We start from the raw sequence: 21169 nt of genomic DNA, 5'->3' as shown, positions 1-21169 counted from the left end.
AGCGCCGCGCAAATATGCTTGTGAAGGAAAACAAAACTGATTCGGGACGTGGGAAATACGATTCAAAGAGTTTCACTGCAAGTCAAAGAAGTCCCGCTCTCGTAAGTGGCCTCTAGTTGACGTCCATACCATCGTCTTCAGCCTCTTCAATCTCGTCGTCTTCACCACCAGTCAAGACACCTGTACTGCCTAGACTGCGCTTGCGACTGCTTCCGTGAAAAGAACGACCGGTGACTTGAGTCAGGAGATCGAGGTCCTCGCCACCGATGATGCGTGCTTCTGGGGCGGCTTCACAGCTAAGTTCGATGAGACTGGCGGGACTGAGGTTGCGGTAGCCTGCGGTGCGGACGATACGACCGAAGTTGTCCATGCAGAACGTAGCTGCGCGTTGCTTGAGCCAGTCCTCGCCAGCGGTGGCGGCACGCTCCCATATTATCGCTGCGTGCTCAATGTCCAGCTCCCTGCCTAAACGGTTTACGCAAAGGAGGCGGAGACGAGGCATATCGTAGATGTTGGACATGACGAGCATGCCTGCTACGTCGCTCAGTGAAGGTCCGTTTTGTGGGTTGGGCGCAATACTGTCGGTGTATAAGTAGAACAGGAAGGCGCGCACCGCAGAGTACGGCTCAGGTATGTGCATCTTCTTGGAGTGGAATTCGGCCATTTGGGCACTCCAAAGGCGGGCGAAATGAGGCCAACGAGCGTGAAGGATTAGCTTGTGAACATGAATTGGGCGCGAGACTGGAGTTACGACTGTTGATGCGCCGTTCGCATCGGGTGTAGCAACATCAACGTAGTCGTCGTCATCTGGATCTGCGGTGATGATAAAGTCTGCACCGCTGCCGCTCTCTGGTGGTTGATCAAACGTCAAGGATAAATCCGCGCCGATACCAGTAAGATGTGACGACACGTTTGCGTCGGAAGAGGGCATCATCTTCGAGCGTGTATCCGAGGCTAACTCGTTACCCAGGATTCCGTATTTGCGCAGGTCAATCGCCAGTACATCGCTAAGATACTCGCCGTTATGGTTCCCGTCATTCGCCGACTCGATTGGACTGCCCAGTAACCAGGCATGTGTTCCTTCGGGGTTGGTGGTGCAGTAGTGCCAGCGGTAGTTGGGGCTATACAGGTCCTTTCCTTCTGCTAGCTTCTGCCATCGCAACGAATCAAGCTCCAAGCTCGACAGACTTGTCTCGCAACTTAATTCTGCAGGCGTAACGAAATCTAGCATGCAACCGGATGAGAAGATGTGAAAGTGGGTACCCGCGGCCTGAGAGGGTAGATTGGGACTTGAGTGGAATTTGAGCGACGAGATGGATCCAGGTGCAACATAAGGTGAACGACTGGAACTCATTCCATGGTATGATTGAACACTGGAATTAGCGGTATAACCAGTGCTCCCGGTGGCTAGTTGACCTGATGCTGGCATAGGGTAGCGGTGACGGGATGAAGTTAGTTGTCGGTCGGCGGTTCCATACTTCATAGCATGCTCAAATTCGGGGCTGCCGCGAAGATCCAGCCACCATATCTCGTTGCTCTTTTCCATGTCGTCGTTGATACCTCCAAAGATCCAGATGCGACCGTTCCAGATCCAGCTGGCATGGTCGTAACGAGGGACGAATCGCCATGTCCGCGACCATGTCCATGTCTTTAGATCGAGGTAGCAGATGTCGTCTAGAACGCTGTCGTGCCCCGTCTGACCACCGCTGATGTATAATTTGTCATCGTAGATTACTGCGGAATGGCGTGCGCGACCGCGTGGAATAGGTCCGTGTAGTTCAGGCTGTGTCCAGTGGGCAGTCTTTAGGTCAAAGACGATTACATCGGCAAGATGTTGTCGGTGCTCGTTCTCTCCGCCAAATACTAGGAGTTTATTGCCTTGCCAAAGACATGCAGTGTGTCCTAGGGTGTGTTAGTGCCGGAACCAGCGGAAAACACGCGGTATGCATACCCATCCGTACTCCTGGGATATCTCCATAGTTGTCAACGAGATTCCATTGCCGTGTGACAAGGTTGAGGCGAAGTACATGGTTATATACTAGTCTAGTCAGCACAGGCTCTGTCACATGTTCGTAGCTTTCCCTGAGACAAGCCGCGACACTCGCACAAGGCGACTATATCGACGTACCCTCGTCTGTGTACTGATCAAAACCACCAAAAGCGTATATCTGGTCATCTCCAACGTACGTGACCGAGGCGTTCACAAGGCAGGCGGGCTTGGCACCAATTGTGGATATCATTTTCGGTTTGTAGCCTTCAGCGGCCGATCTGCGACTTCGGACGGGACTCGCGGACATGAGGAACGTGTTGTTATTCGATCCGGCCGATCCAGGCGTAGTGGAATGGTGGGAGAGGGCGGGCGAGGGTGTCGAGGTGACGGCGGGGTTGAGGATGTTGGACGGGAAGGCGGATCGCGGAGGTGGATGTGCCATTGAGATGGTAGTCGGTAAACAGCGTGGGGTAGGTTTGTCGTCAAAGCCCAGGTGGGCAGGATGTGCCTTTGTCTTAGGCTAGTAGAATGTTTGAAGTCGAGTTGGGCTGGACGTGCATATTGCCGCCCGTCACCGCCCAGGCTGGAAACGGAAGCGCCGACCACACCGCTGTCACTGCGCACGACTAAGCCCTGCAACCGACTCGGAAAGGAGCGACGCCGCTATGTGAATCAAGTAATCAACGCCCTGAAACAGCTCCGAATAATGCGAATAGGAACAGGCGACGCACATGTGGCGGTGCAAAGGGATCGCAAGAGTATAGGGATATAACGGAAGTTGCGCTGGACGACGTCTTTGAGCAGGTCTACTAGGAAAGCCGGTATTCATCAACGATACCCATTATAATGTGGCATCATGGCATCTGATGCAGCGATTACTGCAGGCGGCCTTCATAAGCCGGACGCAGCAGGCTCTCATCTCGGCTCGATCGCGCCCAGTCATGTGATGTCATTGTCCTGCCAGCGCAGCGCCCACGGCCTCGGGTTCGTTGCCCGGCCAACCCAAGCGTAAACAAAGAATACTTAAACGCCCCCATACCTGCCCATCTACATGCTCATTACCACTCTCTCCACACCATCCGCACTTCCTTGCATCTCCATCTCCAGATCACAAACCAATCAATTACTTTCGAATCAATACTTTAGAGCATCGATTACAGCATTGTCTAATACTAATCTTTACAACTTACAGCCCCCATACTGTATGACTACCCAGCGACAATGCGTTGAGCTCGTAACTAATACCACTTCAGCAGACGACTATTCAAGTCATGGCAAGCTCAGCAGTCTGCCTGACTCCGGTCAAGAACCGCTCCTCCGTCTTCAACACTCGTACCGCTGGCGGTCGGATACCATTGACGCCCTCTCCCCGCACCCCCCGGACACAGACTCCCGATGTGCAGGCACACGAGTCGATCCATGGCGGCAACTTCATGGCTCGCATCCAGCGCTCCGTCTCCAAGACAACCCGCGACTCCCCCAAGTCCAACATTGCTCGCAACCACACTCCCCGCAAGCTAGAGCTCGGTGTATCAGAATGGTCGCTCACCGGAACTGGTACCAACGCCTCATCAAAGGCAGCTACCAAGGCAAAGAAGGAGAAAAAGGAAGGTGTCATCCGTGCTCGCCCTACCAAGACCCGCATCACATACAACGCTGCCGACCGTTTCATCCCCAACCGGACTGCAAGCGAGGCCATCCGCAGCACTGGCGCAGGCAAGCTCGATGTTGAGCAGCGTCCCAAGTCTAGCTCCAAGGCTGAGGGCTCAGCTGTGCTGGCCAACGCTGCGAGCGCATTCGACCTTGGTGGCCGCGGTTCAGAGGAGGATATCACACTATCTCTTGAGGGCCTCAGCCTCGACGACGAAGAGGAGGAGGGCCGGTCACGCGCGAAGCCTGCTCCTGGCCAAGCTGCATACCAGTCCACACTCGCTTCAGCATGCGATATCAACACCAACACCCGCATTCTTGCATTCAAGCCTGCGCCTCCAGAGTCATCCAAGCCCATCGACCTTCGCACCCAGTACAACCGTCCCCTCAAGCCCTCCACCGCCGCGAACGCACAGAGCCGTCGTCGCATTCCGTCAGCACCCGAGCGTGTCCTCGATGCTCCCGGTCTGGTCGATGACTACTACCTGAACCTTCTCGACTGGTCCTCTGGCAACCAAGTCGCCATTGGTCTCGAGCGCTCCGTCTACGTCTGGTCAGCCGACTCCGGTTCCGTAGCTTCTCTTCTTGAGTGCCCTGCGGATACCTACATCTCTTCCGTCAAGTGGTCCGGTGACGGTGCCTACGTTGGTGTCGGTCTCGGCACGGGTGAGGTTCAGATCTGGGATGTCGAGGAGCAGACCAAGCTTCGTAGCATGTTCGGTCACGAGACCCGTGTTGGTGTTATGGGATGGAACAAGCACATTCTCTCGACTGGTGCTCGCTCAGGACTGGTCTACAACCACGATGTCCGCATCGCTCAACACAAGATCGCTGAGCTCGTCTCTCACACTGGAGAGGTCTGCGGCCTTGAGTGGCGCGCCGACGGTGCCCAGCTCGCCACTGGTGCCAACGACAACATGGTCAACATCTGGGACGCTCGCGCCCTTGCTGCCCCCAAGTTCACCAAGACCAACCACCGTGCTGCCGTCAAGGCCGTCTCATGGTGCCCTTGGCAATCCAACCTCCTGGCCACTGGCGGTGGATCCAACGATCGTCAGATCTACTTCTGGAACACCACCACCGGTGCGCGTATCAACCACATCCCCACCGACTCCCAGGTCACCTCCCTTCGATGGAGCACCCACTACAAGGAGATTGTCAGCACCGGTGGCTTCCCCGACAACAGCTTGAGCATCTGGAGCTACCCCTCCGGCGTCAAGAACATGGAGGTTCCCGCCCACGAGTCCCGTGTCCTTCACAGCTGCCTCAGCCCTGATGGTCAGATGCTCGCTACCGCTGCTGCCGATGAGTCTCTCAAGTTCTGGAAGATCTTCGAGAAGAAGCCCGGCCAGCCTTCCGTCGCCGCTGCTGGCTCTGCTTCCATGAAGCCCAGCGCCACCAAGCAGATGACCATCCGTTAAGTCCACTGCGGTTGAGTGAAGAGCTTGCACAATCTAGTGCAACCCTGAGAGGAGCATTTGGCTCAGTATCAGTCACAAATGTCTATGGACATTTCCAACTACCGGCTTGCGCAATGGAGCTGGTATCAAATCATCCGACTCTACGCGCAACGGTAAGTTGGTAAGTATCACATCTCGGTTTAAGGGTATGTGACGCGATCCTAAATCAGGACCTTCCACATCTACCCTCGGAAACAACTGTCAACAATGATGGGCTGGGTTTGGTTTTCCCAAATGGATTTTTCTTGTCCAACACATCTTAGCAAGCGAGGCGTCTCGGAAGCATTTACACAAAGGCGTTGAAATTAACAATAACTGGCCTTCTGAGCATCCTATGGACAATGGCAAAGTTCATGACTTTTTACGATATCTTGGGAAAGGAAGAGAGATGACAACCGGGCTCAGTCTTGGGTCTTTTTTTCGAGGGAGTTTTTGAACTGGTTCTTTTTACTTGGTTCCAGTGGTGCGCTGGTCTTTTGCGTGCTGGGGTGTTTTTGGGCCACATGTGGGATTGCGACATGTGATGGGCGTTAGTCAGTAAATCTTGAAGTATCAATGAAAATTCTTTGAATAATATTCTTTATGCACTGCTGTCATTCACTTGCTTCTCACGCGACGGGATAAGAGTTATAATTGTAGATGGAGAAGAACCGCATTTGAGATGCAGAAGAATGTTTGGATCGATTGGAAGCCCGGGTCACCAGTATACGTGGTGTATGAAGCTAACCCGAGCTTCTACTCAACCAACCGTATTTCTGCATCTCAAATATTGCTTTTGCATATGGGGGTTTCATTCATTCGTGACGGTAACAACCTTCTCCCTCTTCCCCTGGCCTATACCTATAAAACCACTCAGTCTGACATATGCCATTGCTTCTCCCCAACAACTCCCACTCTATCACAAACAAACCCCCTCTTCTCCTCACATTCCCGCCTCCCCAGTTAATTAACCCCGGAGTCGGGATCATCCCCGCCCCACCGTCAACTTGGGATTGGTTCGGCTCCGCGACCGCTTCCAACGCAAACGCGACCGACCGACCCCAAAGCTAAAGTAGCAATTATTGATCGTTCCACTCCATATACAGATCCTTACTGCTCAAGGCAGTCACGCTATGCACTAACGCTGCCGAGCGAGCCGATCAGTCGACCGCTGGAGAATTCCTGTTTACCGGAAAGCGCGCATTACGCTGGGGTTACGACATGTTTGTCGTCGTCGTCGGGCAGCGGAGAAATACTGCATGTGTGATGCAAAGAAAATTTCGGTTGGGAATTGACGGTGGTGTTCAGGGGATTAAGGCGCTGGAATGCATTTCCACGCCTGGCGTGGGCGGATCGATACGGAGGGGTTGTTCTAATTGCGGCATGAGGGATTTCATCATGTAGACTAGATCTGCGGCTTTGAATGGTTTTTGCATGACGCGGTCCTGTGGGTGGGTGTTAGTTTACTTCTCTCCTTCCCTACATAGCAAAGTGGAAAAAAAACTCACTGCACCAGCTGCAATAGCGGTATCAATCTGTTCCTTGCGTACATTCGCCGTAACGGCGATGATAGGCAAACGAACCGTAGACGTGTGCAATACAGCTTCTCTCTGGCGGATCCGACGCATAGCGCCCAGGCCGTCTAGGACAGGCATCTCTAGATCCATGAGTACGATGTCGAAGCGTTGGCGTTCTAGGGCGTCGAGAGCTTCCAGCCCATGGTTTGCGACGGAGACGTGACAGCCGGCTTTTCTGAGCTGGCGGCCTAAGACCTGTTGATTGATAATGTTGTCTTCGACAAGTAGGACGTGGAGTTGGCGAGCCGCAGCTTCGTGTTTACCAGCTTGTTGGAACATCTCTTTTATCGTCTTGGGCTGGCGTTGTACGCGTCGCGTCTTTACGTAGAAGCCGAATGTGGAGCCGTGGCCGAGGATGGAGGATACACCAATTTCGCCGCCTTGTTTCTCGGTGAGCTCCTTGGAGATGAAGAGGCCGAGGCCGCTGCCGCCGTATTTGACATGTGTTTTCACGTTTGCTTGACGGAATCGTTCGAAGATTTTGTAAATATCTTTTTCTTGGAGGCCGATACCTGAATCTTTTACACTAAAGGTTAGATACAGTTCTTCGCCAGTGCCCCAGTCCGGGTTGCTGGTTACGTCGCTATCTTGCTTGCCGTCTGTGGCCCAGAACATGTTGTCGGGGAAGAGACTGCGTGGTTGCGATTTACTGACGCCGAAGCGGATGGAGATGGCGGGCTCTTTCGACGGCTTGACGAATTTGATGGCGTTGGTTAGGAGGTTGATGAAGATTTGCGTCACTCGAGATGGGTCGAAACATAGGTAGTCGATATCCAGCTCCGAGAGAGACGGGTCTTGTGTGACGCTACAGGTGATCTTGTTCGTCTTGAGCTCAGCATGGAAGATGCTGAGGATGGAATCAACGAGCTTTGCGGGTTTGACGGCCACGGGCGTTATCGATAGGAGCATGGAGTCGAGTTTACTCAGGGTGAGAACGTCGTCGATGATGCGCTTCTGGTGGTTCGCACACTGCATGATGATTTTTGCGCTTTGTAAGTTGTCATCCAAAGTATCGAGAACGGGCCTGGGTGCATCGGCCAGCTGTGCCCGGCATTCTTCAACCGTGTTCGTGATGGCATCTGCACAGTGTACAATGGCACTCAGCGGATTCCGCATCTCATGCGATACCACATCAATAAAGGCTTCCTGTTGTCGTTTCGCTTCTCTGGCCTCGGCGGCTAATCGAGCTTGGAATTTCTGCGCCCAGCACAGTCGACTAATGTCTGTGGTGCAAGCCATTACACTCGCCACATTGCCATGTTCATCGCGGTATGGAAAGGCAAGAACCTGGAGCTGCGCGGGCTCAGGCTCGCCTGTGGGAGGCGTGTATAGTCGCTTCAAGCGTAGATCGGCCGTGATGTGGTCCGCGCCCTTTAGCAGACGTTCCCACATCTCTTCTGCTTTGGCGCGGTCGTCGTCGTGAAACGCATCGAGGAAAGCGAGGTCAACTGAATGATCTGAGGGGGACCTCCCAGCTAATTGATAGTAGTGGTCGTTCGCCCAGAGCATGTATCCATCCAGAGAAACATGGCACATGCCTACTGACGCATGATCGATAAGATGCCGTAGCTTAAGATCGCTAAAAGCAAGATCCGCTTCAAGTTGCTCCTGACGCCTCTTGTTCGATTCGGCGTCGGTTGCGTGGGATACAACGCTAGAGACCATGCGACTCAGGTCTCGGATGAATTGCTCGCATATCTCGTCGTGTGGGCGATAAGGATTGGTGCCGAAAACGAGATAGCCGAAAAGACGCGAACCGCACATGATGGGTAAGATGACAATCTTCTTAGAAGGCGCGCCCCAGCCCTTCCAACAGGTAGACGCGAATCGCTCGTCGCGATCGATGACCACGGGGTCCGTACCAGCTCGGCGCATATCCGGCACCAGCCCTTCCTCGCTGTCAATGGTCGCTGTATCAACTAAGAGTCTGTGGCCTTCTGGCAAACCCCTGTATCCATGCAGTTTCAACATGTTAGATCCCGCACTCTCCTCCATTTTGTAGAGCATAGCCATGGGTACATCGTAGGCATTCGTCTCGAGCGTAGCGAGAATGTGGGAACAAACCGCGTCGACGGACTGGCAGGGAACTGAAGCGAGCTTGTTCAAGCAATTTGTGCGCCGCTCGGCCAGTTTCTGACTTGTGACTTCATAGCTAGTGCTGGTGTCAGTGCTGTTTAAAATTTGTCATGCTCGTCACGAGACTGAAAACCCAGGGTCCACAAAAACTCACACGGTGTTGATGAAGCCCTCGGGTGCACCTGGCATGCCCACAGGGCTGAAGCCGCCTGAAAAGAAGGCCTCTTCGCGATATCCCTTGCGCTCTACGATGGTGGAGGTGGCAGAACTATAGTTGACACCAGTGCCAGTCCTCGTGGCCTGGTCAAAGTAGGCGCGGATGGACGGCCATAGATCTGGGTAGCCATCTTGGAAGAGAGAGCCCATGAGTTTTGGGTGGACGCCAGCGGCTAGTTGCGCATACTGTTCGTTGTATATGGCAGTGAGGTTTGAGATATCTCCCCACCAGAGACATGCGGGTCGGGAATCTGAAAGCACAAAGGTTGCGAATAGCCTCAGGTTGGAACTCCAGCTCTCCAGTGGTCCCAGGGCGGTACACGACCAATCTGTCGTCTGGAAGAAGCGCACATGGTCGGTTTGGGGCAAGCCATGGGTCCAGGCGCAGTCTTGGTCAGGAGTGTGGTTGCGAAGGCTGATACCTCCATCTTCAGGTGGTGGGGTAAGCATCTGCATGGAGCCGCAGCAGCATATAGGAGACGATCGCAGGAGGGACAAGAAGTGGCAACTGCATTCTCAAAAGGAATCGAGGTTTGCGGCCATGAGACAAGGGACCCGGTTAAGTTATTGCCATGCCATCGTTTTTAGTACTGACAGCGACGGTGCTTCTCTCGGCGCCTGTCCAGGCGTGCGTCGGGGCTGCAGAGGGGGCACGGGACTGGGACGCCAATGCAAAATATCACGATCTGCCAGTTTCCGATGCGCCACGCCTCACATGACCACGTTTGAGCCGCCTCGCCCTGCCGCTCGTGTGAACTCTGTTGAGGCCACGCGCTGTACATGGCAATTAGCACCTGGCTGTTCAAGTACAAAGTCGTCAAACAGCAGCAAAACAGAGCATGCGTAGGCGGGGCGAACCATCCGACGCCACAAGCGCTTAGTCGCTTCCTGATCATCGACCGATCTCCAGCATGCCGACGCAGGGAACCATGACCTTGGACCACGCCCTTGGGCCTTACCGCGGTTGGGCATTCTATACCGCCTTTCCGTCTTAGATTATACCATTATACTCATGATACAGATCGCCCAAGACCCTGTTTGAGCTTTCGTTTCTTGACGTACTCGTGCGAAAGCAGTCTTGTCGGCAGCTATCACGACATGCAAGCTGATCTCTCTCCACATTAACCATGCACCGCTGCACAGTGCGCAATGCCCCACCAGCTTCGAGGACGGGCGTCGCGTGCCGTGGCCTTGCTCCCAAGGCGCCCTGTTCTTGCTGTTGAATGACACCCAAGGGCAGTCTATCCTTGTCGCCAGAGTCAGGAATCCATCAAGTAAGTACATGCTGCGTGGGTACGGCAGCCAACGCACCAGACAACACTTCCTAGCGGCCTGTCACCTGTGCTGTATCATCCGTGTTGACACTCCCGTCTTCTGTGAATCGAGCAACATCCTCCTTGTGGGAAGCCGGATTATGCCCCAAGAACTCGAAATAATCTACATACTCACAGTGCTACTTTTCCATCAGATTTCGCCGGCATCATCAAGGATATCCCAGAGCCGCAAAGAACGGAAATTCTGGGGATTGCTGTTTGCGGAAATTCATCATCAGCACAAACTAAAATGAGGCAGATTGTCTCATTAGCCATGCCGAAAACATTTCTTGAGTAGCCAATTTCGAAGCTGGGCGACACTATATTCCGCTTACTATTCCATACGAGGCCAATCCGAGACGATGTGATACTGAGCGTCATGGTCATAGATGGTCTAGACCTTTCTGCACGAACCCTCGACATCCTTCACCCCCAGCTCCCCATGCGGCAAGAAAATTAAAACCTTAACTTTCGTGTTCGGCGACTTGCATGAGGCACAAAGGGGGCGCATACGAACAAATTTCTTGCGATTCTCCAGCCCTGTGGCTATACAATGGAAAACTCTGAAGCATCATATTCTTCTTTTTCATCGATACCTGAACCTATTCTTTTCCATGGTTCCGAGGACTTGGGTTTGGATAACAGCACACACGATGTTTGACAAATATCAGTTAGTTGTTGTTGTAATCAAATTCGGGAGTGAGTAGATGTTGATCTTTTTTTCAGTCTTATCATTTTAAGCGCCATGCTACGAAAGTAAATGGTCTAGACGCTGTTATCTATCCCTTGAGAGAAAATCATTCCTGCAAGTATCCAAAACGCCCCCAACACTCTAAGACTCGATGGCAGATTTCGCAGTGGCTGTGGTAGAATAACAGGCCACAATGGCAACACACAGGCCGATTGACTGTCTGTGCATGGCCTTATCAATTTGGGCAATCATTGAGATACGACTAAGTTGCACCTGCCAGGCGACGGAGTAGCTCTACGAACGATTTGTAAATTACAAAGTTATGACAGCAGGTGTTCCGCAGCTAGCCGGAAGTAGTTAGCGCCAGACAGTGACTCTCCTGTACCAGATCAACACTGGAACATAGCAGTCGTGCTGCGTCTCTCAAACTCTCGTTTCCTGCCTGAGGAAGACAGATGTCTCGATGACAAGAAACAACACCCTGAGCTACCTATTTCTGTTGACGATTAGCTTCTTTTATGTCTTTTTGTCTATAACAATCCTTGCGCTTTTGTTCCTTAATTTTCTGATGCGGATACATGCTGTCATCTACTTCGCGGCCACTTGCCAGCTCCTCTTCCATCTCTTCAACAGCTTTCCGAGCCACCTCCTTTAGGTCTACAGGTCCTTGGGCGGGGTCTTCTGTCAAAGCAATATTTGGGTTGTTGAGTTCTCTACCGTATACCGGAATTTTCCTTCGGAGCTTATCATAGACCCTCTTCATCTCGTCATTTTGATGTCTGCTGCAGCCAACTGACATTACTTTTATCTCCATGCCACATCGGACCCAACCAATATTCTTGATATAAATAGTCCCAGCAAGGACAGTATTTCTGATGTAGGCCTTGACCAAAGCAACTAGCTGTTCTTACATGACTATCGCAATGATGAAGCACTTTGGTAGTAGTGCCTTTACGGATGTTTGTGACGTTAGGTCCCCAATCGTCAGCGTCGACATTGGGACCATGGACAAGACGGTCAAACTTCTTGATGTTCTGGCCGTCTATGATTTCGTCATCCTCAAAGATATGGTAAACATGTGTACCAGTCTGGTCACGCATACGGTGTTTAGTCCGCTTCATTCTCAGGCTCGATTTAAATTTGATGAGAAGGAGGTTTGTGTTGTTATGTCACGTTGATGGAATTAGTGAACTACAAGGTCCACGGTCAAGGCGAAATATATATCTTGTGGGCACAGTCCGCAACAATCAATTAAGTGGGTCCTAGAAGGTTCAGATTGGATTGATTGATTACCGCTTTAAGCCTAGTAGTTACCTATAGGAGTTTAAGCCCTACCTAGATAGGTAAGTGGGTCTAGGAGAGTGACCGGATTGAATTGATTGTTGCGGAGTCTACTTGTGGGAGTGTCTTATATTCATGTTAATGCCAGGGGCTCAGAGCATGATGTCTTCCGCCTGATTTCGTTGGGCATGAATGCCTCTCATATACAACTCCCTTACTTCGGAAAAGAAGGTGAAACCCTCTGGGTTAGTGATGGTATCATGTATCAGGCTCCTATTTGGTGTAAGTCCAGGGGTTTCACTACAGTGATTTCAATATGGTTCAGGGCAAGAGCATTTTGCATTCTCATTGTTAGTACAAGATATACTGACGCTCGATAGGTAGCAAATCACTTCTAAATGGCAGCCAAAGGACTTGCAGACATTCTTTTAGATCATAAATCTCTACTCCTCATCAAACCCCCGTAGAGAATCACTGTCGGGTCAAAACAGCTCGCTACGGCAACCCGGCTGACATTTTCCAATTATATCACCGGGTTACGCCTAAGTGTATAAGAGACCACTTCCTTCCTCATAATATCTATTCAACAAATCACAATCCATCTCATTACACAAAACCCACTAGACTTGATTACTAGCTTCAACATGTTGTTTAGTGCTCGATCAATGCTTACACTATGACCCCAAATATAACGGCTCCAATTCATACTATTAGGAGTCAGGACTAAGCCATCGGAGCCACCGCTTTCATCTCAAGCTTCACACTCGTTCTCGAAAGATACGGTAGGACAGCCGAAGGGGCTTGACTCTCGGACTAAGCGTGCCTTCAAGGCGCTTTTCTATTGCACAGTCAACTAAATTTTTTGAAAGAAGAATAACGAGTCCATTTTAGACATCACGCAGTCGGGAATATTGTCGCCCTTCTCGTCGATCCATACGTCATCTACACCAGAGTTGTTAGGATACCGTTAGTTGCCATCTAGTCATAACGATATTGGAGCCGATGTCTCAAATTCTTCTAACTTGACATCGTCTTGGGATTTGAACCCGACTGCCTCGTTGGAATCTCCTACCCCACACTCCAGCGTTGCTACCGAAATTGCTGCCACTAGAAACGACGATGAGGATGTGCATAGCAGCAGCAGTAACAGCCACAGCAGCCACAGCCACAGCGATGACGAAGATGATGACAGCAAGTGGGAGCAAGTCCGTGTTATTCCAGACGCGCAGTACTGTAAGCTTGTTCTAATGGCACCCACTCTTTTACGCAAGATGAAGCTTAGTGACATCGCAGTCACTGCCCATCGCGAAAGCTCATTCCATCGCGCCACTCTCGTTCATATTTTCCGCAATTCCAAAGTTGAGGACTGTATCGTTCGTGTTCAAGCTCGTGGTTACCCCACAGCTGTGGTCCCAAGAAGACGAACACATGTTGGAGCGCGAGACGGATATGGTGCGTTACATTCAATCGTCACACCAATACGCCTATTGCAGAAACTTCCGATTACGAACCGACCCTTTGCAATGACCTAGGCATGCCTTATATTGTAGAGGCTCATATCAGCGGCCCCTCGGCCTACGCTCTCGGTTCTCTGATGATAAATAATATGATGTTCGAGCCGCCATATTCAACGGTGACAATCCATCCCCAGAGGCTGAAAACAAGCATTTCAACTTTCTACGCTCTTTGGCCCGTGCCATGAATGAGCTGGGGACTTGGGCGGTGGAGATGTAAAGGACTTTGCCACCAAGCTTCTACAGTCAATTCCTCTAGTGCATCGCATTCCTGTGACTGAATATCTCATTGTTTTGGGTCGTGGATTGCCTCATTAGGAGGTCCTGCTGGAGCATGATATTGCTACCATGTTGGAGCTGCAGTTGCCAGATGAGAAGTACTTTGAGCTGATTCGTTCGTTAGAGCGTGTGTCTGAGCCGGCGTCGCCTACGAGCTAGACTCTTAGGTCGATGCGTAGCAACGACTATGTGTCAACTTTGGCGAATCGAAAATCTAGGCAGTCGGTCCAGGACGGTTAGTGTGGTGCACTGTCTGTGAAGGTCGACGAGGGTACAGGCAGGGCTTAGAGCAAAGAACGTTTTTAGAGGCATCATTTTTGTGCCGTTATCAGCTTAGTCTCAAATTATCTTCTTCTCCCGCTTACACTTGACCTAAACATGGATATAAAATTGTAAATCCTATCTCCACCCATAAATCAACCTACCCATCCCCAACGTCTTCCCCACCATCCCCAGAGCTCCATCCCATCCACCTATCCCACCGCCCCACCCTTCCAATCCTTCCCCAAAATTCTCCTCAACTCCTTTTCCTCATACTTCTCCTGCGGCTGCTACAAAACACTGTTAGCTCAATTCTCTACTTAATCCCCCTTTCTCACCAAACACACATACCTCAATAAATACCGGTCCCTGATACTCCCTCCACACCCCCACATACTCACTCAGCGCCCGCAAAACAGTAGTATCAATATCCAACGGCAACCCACCAACACCCTCTTCAGCATCAAACACCATCGCTACCACCGGCCCGCGGAACGGCGCTCCCAGCGCTTTGTTCAAGGCTAACGCGCGTGTGCCAGCGGGATTGGTATCGTATGTGAGTTGCACGAAGAAGGGAAGGTAGCGGTTGTGGAAAGACAGTTTCTTTGTTTCGGTGAGGGGCACGGCGGGGAAGAAGGAGGACAAGTTTGGCGTGCGTGTTGGTGTTGGTGTGGCGTTGTTGGTGGACAAGGTGAGGTAGTGGAATGTGGGTTTTGTGGCCGAGAGCGGGAAGAAGAGGATGCGTCTGGTTGTTGTTTTCTCTGGGCGCTGGGTGAGAGAGGCGAGGTAGCGTTTGCAAACGGGTTTGTGCAAGGGCCAGTCGGTGGTTTGGCAGGTGGCGGAGCAGTAGCGGATGTTTTTGCAGGTGCTGCATTTTCGGGGGGTCGGGGTGTGGCAGGTTGCGCAGAGGTTGGGGGTGGTTGTGGGGGAGGGGACGGGGGTGTAGTCTTCGAGGATGAGGGGGTAGCCGAAGTCTTGGGGCGAGGTGGAAGACATTGTTGGTGTGGTCGTGGAGGATGAGATTGGTGGTAAGATATCAGTGGCAGTGCTTGGGGTTGCAAAGTTGTTATGAAGATAAGTAGCTAAGGACTCAGAAGAAGAGAGTGTCCGAATAGCGATATATATACGAAGTAAGAGTGCTTATCTAGGCGTCCTTCTTTCACCACGACATGTCTCACCCACGCCTTTACTTGTTTGTCAAACTCCCTGTTAATTTATCACCTGGCTCAATAAGGCTTGTAAAGCCACTGAGATGGGTGGAAGTAGACATCAAAATCCACCCCGCCGAACACACCAATCGCAGGAAACAAGTCACACTCTCCTCTCAGCCCAGTGTTACCACCCACACTCCTCGTATCAAGCTCCTCATTGCCATCCCAGCCACCCTCTTTGACTCCGTTACGCGTGAAGAACACATCGATATCCAGCATTACACCCTGCTGCGACTGTTCATATGACGGAGGATTCCTCGGAACAGAGAAGGTAATGCCGATACCAACAGTTTCACCCGGCTTAAACGCAGTGGTGAAATCATTGCCGCCCCATGCGTCATTGACGTACTTTCGGCCGTCATCGCCATGAACACCAAGACTGGCGCGCTCCCAGCCCGGAAGACGAAATGTGGGATACGGGGGCGCGACAAAGCCAATAGCGATGCCGGCGTCTGCTTCCGACAGAGAAAAGCCGCCTCTTCCAATGTTGAGGACCTTGAGTTCGAAGTAGATGGTCTTGGACCGCTGGGTGTTGAGCGGTGAGTCCCAAAACACACTGTACATCGGAAGATTGGTAAGAATGCTTGAGTCACGGCATTTGGCGTGGGTACGGCATGTCCAGTGGCCTGCTTGTGGCTGCGGACGGATGTCACCGGCGCAAAACGGTGGTTTCAGCAGAGCAAGTTGACCGTTTTGGATTGCAGCGTGGGTGCTAGGTTGGAGATTTTGCGGCGGCCAGAGAGGATACGTGTTTGTCCACTCCAACGCACGGTCGCCCTCTTCTGCAGTCGCGTTTGCAGTTGGCGAACTATCATAACCCATTGATGGCGGAGGAGGTAGAAGTGCCGTATCGGGAATCACTGTCCAGTCGTGATATGGTGGAGGTTCCCAGCTCGGAGGCGGTTGCTGTGGGTAAGAAGGAGGCGGACCTGAAGGAGGCGCGTACCCTGAAGACTGAAGACTCGGTGGAGGTCCGGGAGGGGCAGTATACTGAGTATTTGAAGAAGATGACCCCTGATTTGGGGGCGGACCAGGAGGAGCCTGATACTTCTCCGTCGGTGCGATATTATGCTGCTGCGGCTGTTGCTGCTGAGAATGTTGATAGTAGGGATTGTTCGACATGAGATTATGCTGATCTGTTCCGTAGGAGGGCTTCGAAGAACTTTCGTCTCCCTTGATCTTGTCCTTTAATTTCTTGAACACCTGCATGGTGGCTTATGGAGTGGTGATAGTTGGGAACAGTAGTGTAGAAAAGTGGCGACCTGCAGTTACTTTGAGGTGGATTGAATCAGGCAAACCATTCACTAAACTGCCAATAAGTAGGCGCAGCACAGTGATGATGTAGGACAGGTGACCGGTCGTGGCTGTGCACAGGTATGTTGGTTGCCATAGCCGACTGCGTCATAGAGGCTTGGCAGTACCCTTCCATCGCTGCGCCCGACTCCAACACTCTGTGCCACATCTGTTACAATCAAGTTTGTTAGAATAGCGCTATATAAGACCTCTAGATACATACTAGGCCTATAGGATATGATAACCTATTCAAAGCCACAACCTACAACATCCCCCTCACCCCTCCTTCCCCGCATACCTCACCCCTGCAGCAACACTTGCCGGAACCTGAACAAAGAATTCTAACGCCCAATTCCCAATGCTCTTACCAAGCGATTCTAGCCAACTACTTCAATTCCCTTGCTCAGCACCCCATGAGCCACACAGTGCAATGCCATAACCCCCGGAAACTCTATTCTTTCGACAAACTCCGAGCAAACTGTTACCCTGAGTTTCGGGATAGTGAGAAAGCTGCGTGGCTAGACCCAGGACTCCCTGTAAAGAACCTTGGAAGGTAGTGAGACGAATAGGAAGATGGAAGTGACCAATCTCTTCTACACCTAGAGAAAAAAGAGACAGTACATAAACCTATACCTCCCCTCTTCTTTCCTAGCCCCAACCTTACCTAGCATATCTCTGACATCACTACATAAGGACACATCCCCGCCCCTCACCCACGCACTAGACGATCTCATGATTCCTCGCAATAAACGAGCTGTCCACCCTGTGCTGTAGTTCAAATGAGACAAGTGACATTCGTACTTGAAACCCTTTGACAGGTCTGTTACTAGATATAGATAAGCGGCTAAATCGAACGAATGTAGCCTTGACTTAATCTGAATTACGACGTCGAGACACTACTTGTGTACAACAATTTCGTTCACCACGTCCATGTCCTCCACAAACCAGGGGCCCCTCTCCTATTACATATCCTAAACTACCAAACCTCGCTCACGGGGGTATATACATCCATCACATCACATCACACAACAAATAGCGTACGTCCATTCCATACAGCAACAACAGCAATAGCCAAAAAAACAAACTTCCCTCCATCCTCCGTCCACCCATCACTCCAGCACCCTACTCTCCCCATTCCCCATATCCTGAAACCTAACATCCTCAAACTCCGTGTCCCCTCCAGCTTCCTTCAACGCCTCCTCCAACGTCCAAACCTTCCTCCGTATAAACCAACTGATAAACCCACCTCCCCTCTTCACCTCATCATGCGTCGCAACCCAATACTTGGCCCTCAGCATTCTCTGCGCAAGGACCCCATTCTTCGCGCCGAGATTAAGCTGACTAGCATTAGAAATGGATATATCGTGAAGTCCATGCAGGAAAGCGAGGGTATGCAGCGGCGGGTCCGCCGTCGTTATCGGGGGTAAGCGCCGTATGCGGTATACCATGGGGTGTGTAAATGAGACATTCGGCTGCTTCGCCGTTGAGGTGTGGGGCGAGGTCTTCGGCGCCGTCGCCGTTTATGCTGAGGGATGAGAGGCGTTTCTTTGGTGTTGTGTTGGAGAGGAAGGGGTGCGTGGCGAACGTTATGAGAAGGGCGGAGTGGTAGAAGAGGGCGTCGGCGGCAGCGGTTAGCCGCGATATGCTGAGCCAGGAGGGCAAGGGGGAGAGACTGTAGTCGTGCCAGTCGGAGTCGTCGACGAAGGTGGGGGGTTGTTGTTACGGTGCGGAAGTGGGACCACGAGGTTATTAGTTTGGCTGCTTGCTGGGGTGGTCGTGTTAGTTCTGAGGGCTGCTGGCATGGGATGGAATGATGGTGGTAAGTCTGCATACCTCTGTTGCGAAAACAGGCACGTCGCCGTGAACTTCCAATAACGTCTCTTTATGACAATGATCCGTGAATTCATGGCTAATAGCCACACAATCGATAAAACTCTCCTCCTCCACCGTATCCTCCATCTTCCTCTTCCTGTTCTTCCCTAATCTCAACCCTCCCGCTAGAATCTCAACTTGCCGCGCCAGCTCATCCACTTCAGCTACGCTCTTCACTGCGCTCTCCGTCGCGTGGAATTGCTGACTGAACCACTTTGCGACATCGCTTTGGCCACCCACAAACCACGGGTCAATCAATACATTATAGTATATCCGGCTTCCGTGCTTGACTGCATTAGCGGGCCGCGGTATTTGCAGCAACCACGAGGTATCGGCGTTCAAGTGATGAAGGATAGGGCGGCGCGTAGCGAGAGCGCGAACGACGGCATCGCGAATCTCGAGGTGGAGTTGTGCCGAGGGGTCATCCATAATTCGATGTCTTTTTGATATTTATTATCGATGAATGTATTTCTTTCCGCGCTGATCTGAATGGTTGCGCTAGATGAGTTGCGCCGGGCGTGCGCGCATTTCAGGGCAACATGGCGCGCGAAGCGTCAGGCGGTGGCCGATGCGATGGATGGCGCTGTGGCGCTAGTGCCATGGCTGGGGAAATTCCCATGGTCGATGACGCACGGTCGGCAAGGGAAAGACTGGAAGCGGGCAGAAAAGCCACACCCGAGTAGTGGATCGCGGCGATGATGGCATCGTTTGATTTTACACCAATATTCTAATGTTGGAGGAGGCCTCGGTGGTGCGACGAGAAGATAGCATCATTTGCATCAATCAACCCTCACCGATGGCCATCTCCTCTCGCCACGACATCACCTTCCCCTCCCTCCCATTATCCCAAAGCATCTTCATCGTCTCCAGCAATCCCTCCCTTCCCACACACCACCTTCACCCATCACCCTTAGTAGCCCACTACGCCTTTCCCCTCCTCCAAATCCAATAGTCCACGTTGCACCCACACGTAGCATCTAATCCGCATCCAGCCAACCTCGCTCACCTCACTCAGAAACCAGACAAATAACAAGCTCCGGGGCGATGGTTAGGTAGGCTATATCACAGACTTCTAAATATACTGCATTGCCGATATTTCCGATATTTGCCTAGCTCCCACCTAACGCACTATCATTTCAGCCCTGGATGCGTAGTGGGTAGCCTGGCATGACTGACTGTAGTTATTAGGGCGATGCGGAAAATATTCTAGCGGCGTTTTTTTGGGGGGTGGGTTATTTGGTAAGTATGCATGTCTAGTCTGGGATTGGATAGAGGTGTGAGATGGGGTGTTTAGTATATATTCAGCCGCATACGCACGCATCATATCTATCTATCCTGTTTGTCAAATCCAACTCAGCCATATTTCTAATTCATCTCAACCTCCACATCCAACCCCCAAGTCCGACCATGCACATTCTCTCCTCTTCTCTCATCCTCCTTCCCCTCCTTCTCACCCCCACTTCCGCATCCGTCCTCTTCCTCCTAAGCACCCAACCCGGCGGTCTCGGCCTCTCAAAATCCTACATGGTCAACCGCTGGCAATGCGACACACTCGTCGCCCCCATGGACAAGAACACCAGTTGGGCCTTTGTAGCAAGTGGCTTGGCGAATGGGTGTGTTTTGTACGAGTAAGTCTGAATTTCCAGTTGGGTCACGTGTTGTAGGGGGATTGGAGGGAAGGAGAAAAGGCTAATAAGGTGATTAGGAAAGCAAACTGCACAGGCAAAAACCTCTACGTTGCGAAGAATAATGGAAACGTGCTAGGTCCTGGGCCGGTGAATCTTACGGATTTTGAGTTCGAACATGTTGCCAGTTCGTTTAGCTGTGTTTGAGGAAAACAGGACAAGGACAAGGACCAGGAGATGGCAATAATAATAGTAATGAAATGAACGCGCCGATGTAATTTGGAAAGGTATTATTAGTAATGACATGGAAGACTGAGAAAAGATCGATGGAAAAGAACTAGTTAGGTAATAATAATCACATCAAAGAATACGAACAAATGGTGGAAAACTTCAAAATAGTCTATTAGAAAGGTGTCTGCGCGACCCGAACACGCTCAACGTAATCGAAGAGAGCAAAACAAACAAGGGGCTCATAAATATACTACACGTCGGGAGAACAAAGGCACACATACAGATATGCGTGCGTGTCCCTCTTACTCATCGCTGAATTATCGTCGCCAGACATTCGATCCTACACTTCGTTTGGGGGCCCTCCTTCCCCTATCCCAGCTTGAAAACAAGAAACAACAAACTCCGTGCCATGCAATGCTAATTTCCTTTATCCTTCAAAAACACACAATATGAGGAGCTTTCGCTCAGGTTGATACAAAAACAATTACGCCAGATTTTGTGGGCAGGGGGTTCGGGACTTACGTGTAGATCGAAGAAGGGGATGTGGTGGGATAGGTGTATTGAAAAATGTTGAAAGGTGTATCGGGGTCGCGGGATAAGGGTATAATAAGCACAAGTGCTCAGCCTAGAACAACCGGGAAGGTTGTTCT

At 51.5% G+C, this 21169-nt stretch overlaps 8 protein-coding genes across 8 annotated transcripts; 3 read left to right on the top strand and 5 right to left on the bottom strand.

The window, feature by feature from the left end:
* Positions 1-112: 112 nt before the first annotated feature.
* Positions 113-1546, bottom strand: PtrM4_114950 (uncharacterized protein; the record flags this gene model as incomplete). The annotated part of the gene is made up of 1 exon (XM_066108149.1): positions 113-1546. The coding sequence occupies one exon, from the start codon at positions 1544-1546 to the stop codon at positions 113-115; it is 1434 nt and encodes a 477-aa protein (XP_065961334.1).
* Positions 1547-2114: 568 nt separating this feature from the next.
* PtrM4_114940 (uncharacterized protein) lies at positions 2115-2432 on the bottom strand (the record flags this gene model as incomplete). The annotated part of the gene is made up of 1 exon (XM_001934877.2): positions 2115-2432. The coding sequence occupies one exon, from the start codon at positions 2430-2432 to the stop codon at positions 2115-2117; it is 318 nt and encodes a 105-aa protein (XP_001934912.2).
* Positions 2433-3261: 829 nt separating this feature from the next.
* PtrM4_114930 (WD40 repeat protein) lies at positions 3262-5061 on the top strand (the record flags this gene model as incomplete). Its single annotated transcript, XM_001934876.1, has 1 exon — positions 3262-5061. The coding sequence occupies one exon, from the start codon at positions 3262-3264 to the stop codon at positions 5059-5061; it is 1800 nt and encodes a 599-aa protein (XP_001934911.1).
* A 1322-nt stretch (positions 5062-6383) lies between these two features.
* On the bottom strand, positions 6384-9404 carry PtrM4_114920 (BaeS, Signal transduction histidine kinase; the record flags this gene model as incomplete). Its single annotated transcript, XM_001934875.2, has 3 exons — positions 6384-6524; positions 6588-8808; positions 8887-9404. The coding sequence occupies 3 exons, from the start codon at positions 9402-9404 to the stop codon at positions 6384-6386; spliced, it is 2880 nt and encodes a 959-aa protein (XP_001934910.2).
* Positions 9405-9520: 116 nt separating this feature from the next.
* Positions 9521-9667, top strand: PtrM4_114910 (uncharacterized protein; the record flags this gene model as incomplete). The annotated part of the gene is made up of 1 exon (XM_066108148.1): positions 9521-9667. The coding sequence occupies one exon, from the start codon at positions 9521-9523 to the stop codon at positions 9665-9667; it is 147 nt and encodes a 48-aa protein (XP_065961333.1).
* Positions 9668-11442: 1775 nt separating this feature from the next.
* Positions 11443-12052, bottom strand: PtrM4_114900 (uncharacterized protein; the record flags this gene model as incomplete). The annotated part of the gene is made up of 2 exons (XM_066108147.1): positions 11443-11849; positions 11908-12052. The coding sequence occupies 2 exons, from the start codon at positions 12050-12052 to the stop codon at positions 11443-11445; spliced, it is 552 nt and encodes a 183-aa protein (XP_065961332.1).
* A 3461-nt stretch (positions 12053-15513) lies between these two features.
* PtrM4_114890 (SPRY domain containing protein) lies at positions 15514-16320 on the bottom strand (the record flags this gene model as incomplete). The annotated part of the gene is made up of 1 exon (XM_001934872.2): positions 15514-16320. The coding sequence occupies one exon, from the start codon at positions 16318-16320 to the stop codon at positions 15514-15516; it is 807 nt and encodes a 268-aa protein (XP_001934907.2).
* Positions 16321-20187: 3867 nt separating this feature from the next.
* PtrM4_114880 (uncharacterized protein) lies at positions 20188-20495 on the top strand (the record flags this gene model as incomplete). The annotated part of the gene is made up of 2 exons (XM_001934870.2): positions 20188-20291; positions 20369-20495. 2 exons carry the CDS (start codon positions 20188-20190, stop codon positions 20493-20495), a joined length of 231 nt encoding a protein of 76 aa, XP_001934905.2.
* Positions 20496-21169: the final 674 nt, after the last annotated feature.

This window comes from Pyrenophora tritici-repentis, chromosome 6, assembly GCF_003171515.1.
Source record: "Pyrenophora tritici-repentis strain M4 chromosome 6, whole genome shotgun sequence".
In the NCBI taxonomy this organism is placed as follows: Eukaryota; Fungi; Ascomycota; class Dothideomycetes; order Pleosporales; family Pleosporaceae; genus Pyrenophora; species Pyrenophora tritici-repentis.
The sequence above is the reverse complement of the archived record's forward strand: the minus strand, read 5'-3'. Positions and strand labels throughout refer to the sequence as shown.